This window comes from Telmatherina bonti (assembly GCF_933228915.1).
Source record: "Telmatherina bonti genome assembly, chromosome: 6".
Taxonomy (NCBI): Eukaryota; Metazoa; Chordata; class Actinopteri; order Atheriniformes; family Telmatherinidae; genus Telmatherina; species Telmatherina bonti.
In genome coordinates, this window is record NC_136624.1 from 27,404,853 (window position 1) to 27,415,863 (window position 11,011).

At 36.5% G+C, this 11,011-nt stretch overlaps 1 protein-coding gene across 1 annotated transcript; it reads left to right on the forward strand.

Moving 5' to 3' along the window:
- Window positions 1–725: 725 nt before the first annotated feature.
- On the forward strand, window positions 726–10,653 carry prxl2b (peroxiredoxin like 2B). The gene is made up of 7 exons (XM_079241477.1): window positions 726–826; window positions 1,222–1,426; window positions 2,723–2,774; window positions 3,207–3,270; window positions 3,533–3,608; window positions 5,893–6,011; window positions 10,544–10,653. The coding sequence occupies exons 1-7, from the start codon at window positions 764–766 to the stop codon at window positions 10,568–10,570; spliced, it is 606 nt and encodes a 201-aa protein (XP_079097603.1). The 5' UTR covers window positions 726–763; the 3' UTR covers window positions 10,571–10,653.
- Window positions 10,654–11,011: the final 358 nt, after the last annotated feature.

The window sequence follows — 11,011 nt, forward strand, 5'->3', positions numbered from 1 at the left end:
AAGCCACAGCAATTCTCAGTATAAAAAGATTATTAGGACATAAAATTACATTATTTTATAAGAAATAAAATATGCTTGATAACAGCAAGAGAACATGGAAACATGTAAAACAGGTATTTAGCAAATTGTAATTTGCTTCTTCCCTTGGATCACATGAGTTATCTAAGAAGAAAGAACTCCCTAACATCCAAAAGAGAATGATCTGCTTGGAGAAACTCATAAAAAAGCAAGTAAAGCTACATGACTGAGCAAAGACCGCAAACAAAGGCGATGCAATAAAAACCATCACCTTTGACCTAACAAGGTGTGGTACAGATACCTTATGCAACCCACATTATGAAAAACTTCATCATTTCAAATATTCAAGAACCAGGTTCAGATCTGTCGTGGAGTGTTTCACGCAGAATCCAGGAAGTTCAATATCTAAAAGTAAACAATAACATTTAAAGAAAAGAACATCTAAAGTCGGAAAGATAATTGTAGTGGCGAATACACTGCTGGAAAGTGCCCATAAAAGGTCCCGCCTCCGAGTGTTGAAGGCGCTTTCTGATTGGCTAAATTGCTAGCGTAAGCAGAATGTCATTGGAGAGATTATGTTGAAGGGCGTTTCAGGAAAAGCTGTTTTGCAACATATGAGAGGGTGCAGTGTTTGTTATTTCATTCGGGTCCAACTTATACGAAGTATTGTTTTATTTTGTGATTGTTTTTGTGTCGGCAAGATTTTTTTTCTTTTTACAACAGCTGTAGTTTTGAAAGTGATAAAATGGCCAAAGTGGACCTGACGAAAGTTGGAAAGAACTCACTGAAGAGCGCTGACACTGGAGAGGTAACCTCACTTTTCATGTTGATATGGTAACACTGAAGACTTTCTACGTATGTTTATTTTTTTTTACAATTTATTATTTAATGTTTTCTTCAAGCGTGCTTTTTTTTTTTTTTTTTTTTTTTTTTTTAAATGATAAAACCGTGCGGTTAGATTTATAGTAGGTTTCTTGAAAGCCCACTGATGAGTCTGGTGTGATATAATGATGATCTGACAGGAATACACGGGTGTTTTCACACAGACACTGTTTTTTAATTTATGGTTCATGTTTTTTAACACAAGTTATTAAATTATTGCTGTCCACCTCCACCCATTTGCCCCACGTTTCCTGTGTGATATTTTGTAAACATTTACTGACTTTTTTTTTTTTTTTTTTTTTTTAACAACATGTGTTTCAGGCAGTGGAGCTCCAGTCTCTGTGGCAGGACCAGCCAGTGGTCTTTTTCTTCCTGCGCAGGTTTGGTTGTCAGGTGTGTCGATGGATGGCGTCAGAGATCAGCAAACTGGAGCCTGACCTGAAAGCCAGTGGTGTTTCACTGGTGGGAGTTGGACCAGAAGAGTTTGGGGTGGAAGAATTTAAAGCTGGAGGGTTTTTTAAAGGCCGTAAGTAGCATTTTTCTCACGTACCCCTCAAAAAGCGATTAAAAATTGGGTGTAGTTGTCAACTACTATCTCAGTAGGTTTAAAAAGTTGATTACCATCCAATATCTTTGTTTCCTCCCCACCTGTTGTTTCTTACAGATCTTTTGTTATTTTAGGATTAGTTTTTAATTTAAAAAAAAAAAAGAGTTTTAATGAACTACTGATTTATTTTAAAATCAACTTAAGCTTATTTATACACATGGATAATTTAGAACGCTTACTAGGACTAGTTCTTACAGTCTTTGAAGTATCAGCTTGTTGGCCAGATAGATGTCACATTTGTGAGATTGGACATGGACAATAACAACATGTCCGCACCAAAATAATGCATTTTACTTCCTGCATCTTGGTTCATTGAATGTTTCGGTATTTTCTCGCAAGAGAAGTTGCCAGAGCGTGACCCAACACTTCCTGATCAGACCTGGGCATGTGTTGCATGGAGACTTTGTGTAGTCATTTGGAGTCCCAGACAGTGCCCCCCCCCCCCCTCTTCAGCCAAAGGCAGTGCCCACTTCTCTCAGAGACATTGGCAAGTTCTTTTCTGGCCTTCCACTGGGCCTGCTATCTGATTCCCAACTCCTTCAGTAGACTTGTGATCGAACTTTCTACCAAAAAAAAAAAAAGCCCCTACCACCCACATCTTTTGGGGCACTTTTTCATTCCAGCCAAGGCCCTCTGCTTTAGCGCTGAAGTGTTTTTGCTTTTAAAGCTTCATTAGCGGTTGCTTCCCAAGAGACTTGGACCAAAAGACTAGGTCTGGGGCATGTTGGTCACTGCAATTTTGGATGGGAAGACAGGCCTCTGGCATAAGTCAAGCAGCATTTCCTAGTCCCTTGCTATGTTTAGAGGGTGGAAGTCTGGCAGAAAATGATTTGCTGAGTCTCCCCTTCTTGCATGAAGGTTGTTGGTTGCAGGAAATTCAGGGATTTTGCAGGCAAAACATTTGGGGTTACCAGATGTTCAGAAGTCAGATGTAGACTAGTTGTGGAAGAGAGGACATCATAAGTAACTGATGACAAAATTAAAATTGGATGACAGAAACTGACTTCAATCCCCTTTTCTGCATATAATAGAATTGATAATAAAGTTGTGTTTGAGAGCATTGCACAGACAGCCCAAGTCATATCCTTGTTGAACAGTTACATAAAATATAGCCTTTCCCAAAGAATCCTAGCTTCCTTACTGAATTCATTGGTCTCAGCTGCCTCTCCTCTGATGGAAATCTGTAATTGGCCAACCTTTCTTTTTCCTTTTCAGCCATTTTTGTTGACGAGCAAAAGAAGTGTTACAAAGATTTTGGTTTCAAACGGTAAGAACAGTAAAGCCATGTTTAAACTATGAACAAACATTAAGAACCTTTTTATCTATTGTTAGACACACATTGATTGTGTTTTAGTTTCTCCAAAATGGTCAGTCTAGCCCCGGGATGGACAACTTCAGTCCTCATGGGCAGCTGTCCTGCAGGTTTAAGCTGTTTCCCTGCTCCAACACATCTGATTCATATTAAAGGGATCCAATAGCCTTTAAAATTCTCCACAATGGCTCATTAATTGAATCAGGTGTATAGAAATGGAGAAACTGCGATTTTTAAGGACCAAAATGGCCTCGCCCTCATCTAGCCTAAACTTTACAGAGGTGTAACTGTTACAAAAAACACTGAAAACTATTTACAACCAGAATAACTCTTAAATGATCCGTTATTTTTGGTCTGAAACTTAAAAACTTAATTTTTACCTCTCAGGTACACAGCTTTAAGTGTGATTCCTGCTGCTTTGGGGAAGAAAGTTCGCGACATAGCTTCAAAGGTATATAACGGCATAATTTTGTAAGGCATGACACTACAGAACAGTTTTGTTAAATGCATTCATTTGCATTTGTTAAACTTATTTAACATCTATAACATTCAGAAAACTAATTTTCTTAGTAAATGATTTTGTTAAACTTAACAGCCGATCTATTGATTTTAAAGTTTTCCTTCTTCAGTAATGTTTTACTCTAGTCTTATTTATTTATGATTGGCTAGCACACTTACCTTCTCTGACCTCCCATAATCTTTGCTGCTTTCAGGCAAGTGCTGAAGGAATCCAGGGAAACTTTTCTGGAGATCTGCTTCAGAGTGGAGGAATGATCATTGTGGCAAAAGGTACAGACCAATGTAGAGCAGGGCAGTATTGAGCGATTCCATTTTTTTTGGGGGGGGGGTTATATTGCCAGACATGAATTGACCTGGCTAGGCCACATCATCTTCTGAGAAAGTTCAGTTTCTTCACCATCTGTCGCGCCATGTTGCAGATATCTTCTCTCTGTGGTTTCACCCATAGTATCTATTTAATGGTACATGACAAAGCTAGATATTACAAACTAATTAGCAAAGCTAGTTTTTTGCTTGGAGGGGAACTAGAACGTTTCGAGAGGAAGATTCTCAGCATCATTCACATTTCCTTTAACTTTATAGATGCCTAACGTGATTTTTCTGGCAATATTAGCCTCCCTGAGTGTCAGTGAAGTAAAATATCTCAGCGCTACTCAGATCTTTTATTGTTGTGGCCACTGAACTGCTCATTCTGGGGTAGCACATCTATCTTGCATGTATTTGTTGGTGATCAACTATTATCTGTGGGATTAAAAAGTAATATAAATATAAAATATTTTAGAATAATTTATATTGTCAAGATTTATCATTATTATTACTCAGCTTGTTGGAATTTTTAAACTTTCATGCAACAACTTAGTAGTAAAAACATAAAACGATGCTTCTACCCAATATCAATTCCCGGTACAAGTTCTCTCTAGTTCCTATGAAACCTCCTTCCACTTGTCTTACATCACTACACTATTGCATTTCCCAATTTTTCTGGAAGAATAAACCACCCCGGATCAGTTTAAAAACTTCACAAAAGCCTCAAGACAGGGGTAGATTAGACCTGCCTTTCACCATTACTTCTTAGCAAATAGGTTACAGTATGTCTCAGAATGGCTTCAGTGAGGTTCACTGCATGAACCATGGGCAGATCCTAGAACAAACATTGTGTAAAATTTATAATCTGCCTCTTATTAGATCAAGTGTGAAACATCACACATGCTTCAAAAGCATTAACATCAGAACTTCCCTGACAGCCTGGTGGGAAGTTCTTAAAAATCAAGTGACTGTCTCATTACCAGGCCTCTGCAGAGCTGAATGACATGCGGATGAGGGAATTCAGCCATGTGATTCAGCTATCTTAGAGAAGGGATGCACCTAAAAGCTGTAGTATAGTAAATCTTGAGGACTGAACTTGCATGAAAAATGCAATATTGCAGTTCTTCCACTAGAGGTTAGTGCTGTGTCACATTGTTGAAGGGATTTTACGAGTTTGCTCCTTATATTAGTGCTCACCAAAGCTGGTAAGTCCATTTTATTTCATGTGGTTCAGCAGATTTAAAGTTGCGTTAATCAAGTTTGTACGAATGTCAGACTAGACATTTTGACAGGTTTACCTGTATGAGTTCTGTGTAATTAAAATATAAAGTCAGGAATAATTTATCGGATCTTTCAGGAGAGCTGAAAACATGGTCCAGGTCGTTTCAGCAGTTAGACGTCAACTGTCATATAATTTTGGGCGTTATTAATTTGGTTTTGGGATCTTGTAAAATTACACTTGAGATGTAAAACTAACAGTGTCATGTAGCGTGATGCCACTGTCTTCCATGTTGCTGCAGCACAGCTGGCCCTCATGAAGAGGTGGCAAATTACAGGTCATTTTGTCCTGTGTTTATTTTTTTGGTTTGTTTTTTTTTCCCTTTTATCTCCCTTTTGCCCCCTTTTCCCTTTTTCGAAGCATTGATTTCACAAAAAACCTTTTTGTATCTGTTTCACCTTAAATTTCATGCCACTGAGCCCTCTCAAAGTGATTTATTCCTGGTGAAATTATAAATCAAAGACTTACAATAGATGGTAGCATCTATTTACAAACTGCCTTTCATTTCTAAGATGGTTGTTCTGAGGTGAAAACCATATTATTAGACCCAAACACACATTTTAGAATACACAACACTGAAAAAGAAAAGCATTTGATCGAACATATCTCATCATCCCAATCACAATGGGGGAAAAAAAGGGAAAAAAAATGAGCAAAGCAGAGAAAACTGCAGCTTTTCATGAAAGACAACAAAAGACAACAGAACACAACATCCTACAAAACACATATTTCAAAACGGTGACCTTTCAGAAAACTAAAAAAAAATTAATGAAACAACACAAAAAATGTGAAACAATAAATTGTGTTGAACTCACCTAAAAATTGTCTGTGTTTTTCTCTTTAAATGTGGTTTAATGTTTAGTTTCTTTCTTTTTTTTTTTTTTTTTGTAAAAACAACAATTTTTATTAAAAAAGAAAAAAAAAACCCAACCTATTGGAAGTATTTCCAAATATTTTCCTTTCCTTTAGGTGGAGAAAAGGTGTTGCTACACTTTATCCAGGATTCACCAGGAGACCTCGTACCTCTGGAGGACATATCCAAAGCTCTTGGTATCTCAGCCACTGTCAAGGCAGGACAGAGACCAGTGGTATGTCCTATAATTCCTCAAATGACTCATCTCTTTCTCTGTTTTTAAAGCATGTTGATGCTTTAGGCTTCATACCAAAGGGTTAAATGGAATTAATAGTATTTTTCTGTTAGTGTGTTACAACAAGTTGGATTTTATGCATCCATTGTCCATAGTTTTTTTTTTTATGTAGTTTTTTTTTCTTCCCTATAAGACTTGATTTACGTCAGAGTACGTCAATGCATCAGCGTAGCTTCTTCACAGACAATTTCACACTTATTACACAATTTTCATGGTCTGTCAATGTCTGTGTCAAAGGCCTCCGGGAACCTTTTTAAACTTGACCGATGATCTCTGTACTTCAAAACAAAAATGTTACTGTACAAATTTATACCATATCCGTACTGCAAGATATCCTGGAAAATCGGCCTCAAATAACATTTATGAGGTGTAACTTTTCAAAGAGACCATCATGTAGAATCAGTGTTGAGTTTTAAAATTAAATGTCAAGTATATAATGGAGTGAATGTTTTTATGATATCTTTGATAATTTTTATGTCAATGGGAAGTCAGACCTAAAAGCTGTGAATGGAACCTAAAACCTGCTGCTTGGAGCATATTAACACAAGCGTCAAGTGCCATCAGTTCACGCTATTCTTACCATAATTGTAACATTCAGATTGAAACTTGCCTAAATTTTGCCACACACTGTGCATAGCAGAACTGCAATTTGTATATATTGCACAATAGTAGTAAAGTATTTTGCTAAACTGGACTATTTTATGACTAATCTATTAGCATTTATCACCTTATCTAATCTGAGCTGCAGTGGTAAATTGTAGTTTTATTGTAATTGGCGATAGTTTACAATAAATATACATAATGCATTATAAACATTGACTAATGCACAATAGTACAATTTCAAAATGTATGCAGTCTTTCCATTATTTAACTATATACTTTAATGTATCTATCTAAGACTTTTATAAAGTGTATATCCTTATGTGGCAGAAACATGTTTGTGGCAACTTCATATATTTATTTCTGCCCTAATTTTTTTAATATTTTAAACTTCCCAATAAAATGGGACTGCAATTTGTAAATGACATAATTTGTATTGCAATTGTAATGGTATTTTTTTTATTTGTATCTCCAACATCCCAGTGAGTTAGATGGATATTTAGCTTTTTCATTTTTGCAGTAATGGAATCTAATGCTGTTCCTCAAAACTCTTTAAGTATACCTTAAATCCTCCCTTTTTTTTTAACTCTGTGAGGTCAGTGTCTAATACACCGTAAAATAGAAATGACAAGTAAAAATGCAGCTTTTGTTTTTATAATATAATTGCACCTTAACAGAGACTAATTGCTCATACATCATTGACCTAATAACTCATGTATAGAGCTTTAAGGGGTTTGTCCTGTGATCATTGTGGCTTTCGACATGCCCATCATATCCAGCACATGGTCTTTTAATAATTTTGCCTCCTGGTTCTGTTTCTCCCTTCCCACAAAAGCCGCCATGTCGGAGATGCTGCAACATTTCCCCATGACCTGTCTGAATACTAACAGATGTCATCCCTGCAGCCCACGAACAGAATGGACCTTGTTTTCTCTTAGAGGTCATAATGTGTCAGGAACAAGTTCAAGTCACAAGCTGGCTGACATGAGAGTTGGGGAAGAGGCTCTGACAAAGCTGAGGCTTTGTTAAGAAATCGAGTTTGTTCGCTGAGCCGTATAAAACCAGAGATTTTGACTGAAATGCTGCATTTACCTTCAGAAGTAAAGCTGCTGTTCTGACATGCTGTTTATGCCGGTTTGAGTAGCTCTTGTCTGTTTCTAGGTCGGGAAAACTCCTAATTTCCCTCAGGAATAACCTGTCTCTGAACTCCAGCAATAAATCTGTAGCACAATAAACTAAATCAGAGGTTTTTCATAGTATTTATAAAAATAAAGTTTTAAAGCTTCAGGTGGAGGTTTAACACAAGACTGAGTCCTGCTCACTTTTTAACTCAACCCTGAAAGGTCTACAAAGTGGTAGTTTATATGGAAGCACTGGACTTACTGGTGGTCTCGTGGATAATAAATGTGACCCCACAGCAACAAATCTTCCACTCTGTTGCTTTTCTTCTCTTTTTACTGTTTGTTATTTTTAAAACCCTATTTGTACTTTTTTTTTGGGGGGGGGGGGGGGGGGTATCTTCATGACATTTTACAGAATTAATATCCAGGATCTTGGTTTTAGTTTTAAGTCAGCCCTGAAAACTTGATTTTCCCATTTTCTATTTGCAAACTCATGGCTGTATCTTTTAAAAGTTTATATTTTAAAAAAATTAGGAGTCCGTGTTGAACATCAAAGGCCTTGGGCAGGACATGGACATGTAGGACTTGGTGTATTTTGACCTATTTTTTTTTACCTGTTTTTAAATTTCTTTTTATCATTCTCTGCAGCAGTTGAAATTAAATGAATAAAGGTAACTGTTGTGGTGAGATGGAAATAGTAGGGTCTTTTACCCATTTAACTGATTAAATCAACTTATCATTTTAGCGTAAACTCAGCTGACCAATTTGGTTTGTCAGCCAATCTTTTATAATAAAGTCAAAAATATAAAAAAGTTGTGTGAAAGCAATAAAATTAATCTGTATGTGTTCAGGATTTCAGTCAAGCTGAAGGATAAAGCCTTTTTATGAATCAGGTATTGCTGTTTAAAGCTGTTTGACCTCTTTTCACCAGCTGTGTCCCAGGCCAAGTTGTCTACTTACTGGTCCTAATTAACTTTTAAAGTGGAACTATTATGTGCATTTCAGGCTAATTTATTTTTATTTCTGAGACCAGAAGGGCTGGGATTGATCGAGTTATTGTCACAAATCGCTTTATCTACTTCAGACCGACCCTCTCCATAGGCTGTCAGATCAGCCTGTGGGCAAAACGCGTGGATTGATACTCTTCCGCATTAAGCCCCGCCTCCCACCACTGCACTACATCGGGAGCGCGCACCGCACCTGCTTTCGCCATCATTGTAACATCTCATAAACAGAAGGATTAGGCTCATATGAACTCAATAAAAAAAACAAAATACAATGTCAACACATAGCATACAGCCCTACATGTTGGAACCTGAATCAGACCCTGAAAACGAAGTGGAAAACAGCAACCCACAGCAACGAATGCAGCAGGATGTCTCTCTTTGGTAAACTCACCAGCCATCGTTGGAAATAACTTTATCCGACGTTTTCCACCCGCCTGATGTATTTGTACATGCCCTTGTTAACCAGTAGAAGGTAACCAATCACCGAACCTTATCCCCCGGGACGTCACAAGGATTTCCAAGTAGAAAAAACTCTCTAAAACGACTTGTTTTTCGTCACCATGGAAACCGAATGGAGCGAGTGCTGAAACTCAAACTCAAACATGCGTTTAGGTGATAAAAAACGGTGCCGTTCACATGTCTGATGAGGATTCAACCCTGTAACACTGTAGAAAGCTCAGAAAACTTGAAATACCATAATAGCACCCCTTTAAACATTTTCTCTGTGGCCCTCGAGTTGGTCACATCAGATGAAAGCCATTTTAACAGGCCAGAAGAAAAGAAAGAAGGTCCAGCTCAGCATCTGGCTCTTTAGACGTTGATAGTGAAATTAATAAAAATGGGAGATGAAGATGATCCTTTTTTAAAAAAAATTGGATTAATGCAGTTAGGGTTGATTTGACTCTTAACTTTTATGATTTGTTACTTCCACTTTGAGACCTTTCTACTATGTGTGTAAAACACTTCCTAAACTCAGTGCTACATAAAGTGTAACACTGACGAAAGTATTTGAACACCCTGAGATATTGCAAGTTTTTCTACTTACTTGATGGTGAGGTCTGAAATGTTCATTGTCGGTGCATTTCCACTATGAAAGAAAGAATCTTAAAAAATCAAATCCAGAAATCACATTGTTTGATTTTAAAATATTTTATTTGTATGTTATTGCTCTGAATAAGGAATACTTATGTTCTTCACTGTAATGACTGATATTGTGAATTATCTGGAAAAAAATAATTGTTGCAAATAAGGTTTCATGAACTGATGAATAAATTTGAACTGCTTGTCAACGAAGTGCAGACAACTTCAGACTAGTTTAAAACATGAAAGGTCACATTTCAAGTCAATGAAACGGGAAGTCTGTGTTTGCGCATCCATTACTTTCATTGTCTTTAGGATTCTTAGCTATTTTAGATCCCACTAGCAAGTATACTCTCTGTGTTACAGAAATATTTGGGCATGTGTGTTGGAGCAGAAAAAGGAAAAAAATGACCAAGATTTGGAAGTTACAATATTTACCAGTGTTCTTGCCATTCAGTTCAAAATATATGATAATTACTTTGTTTTAAATTAACAAGACTTTCATTCTGAAAAGTGGACTCATGTGCATTTATCATAGTATAATTAATCTATCCCTAACTGAGGTTGGTTGATTGATAATTATAGATATAACAAATGCTGGGTTGTCAAACATCCTGTAAATCGATCAGCAAAGCTTATAGTTTGTTCTGTACGTCTCTTACAGTGCAATGATGACGTTTGTACACGATGATGAAGCTGCCAGTCCTACCTGAACTGCTTGTGCCAACAAGATAAAAGTTCATTTCTACTAAAATGCTTCAATTAACATTAAACCACTGTTAATAATCAATTATTGTGTTTGTATTTGGAATATTTTTAATCTTTAACAAAGCCTCAGTGTCCATGCAGTGTGATATTTTTTTTGTAAGTAAACAGCATTAACAAACTGCTTTTCAGTCCCATTTGTTTTTGTAATTTGTAATTTTTCATGTGATTTATCAATCTGTTGATTTGTACCTAAATATGGCTCCTTTTAAAAAAAAAAAAAAAAAAAAAAGTGTGTTTTTTTTTTTATGTGTCTGGAAATAAATTTTCATTACAAGGAGATAATTAAAATAAAAACTATTAAATTGAACGCTTTTCTTTGTTAAAAAAAAAACACAAAAAAAAACATTTGCCGTAAATATCTGAA

Bases quoted from the DNA above. Each gene is read 5' to 3' on its own strand.
- prxl2b (XM_079241477.1), top strand. From the start codon at position 764: ATGGCCAAAGTGGACCTGACGAAAGTTGGAAAGAACTCACTGAAGAGC. The intron at 2,775-3,206 runs GTAAGAACAGTA...TTTACCTCTCAG, and splicing joins AAAGATTTTGGTTTCAAACG to GTACACAGCTTTAAGTGTGA. The intron at 3,271-3,532 runs GTATATAACGGC...TGCTGCTTTCAG, and splicing joins TTCGCGACATAGCTTCAAAG to GCAAGTGCTGAAGGAATCCA.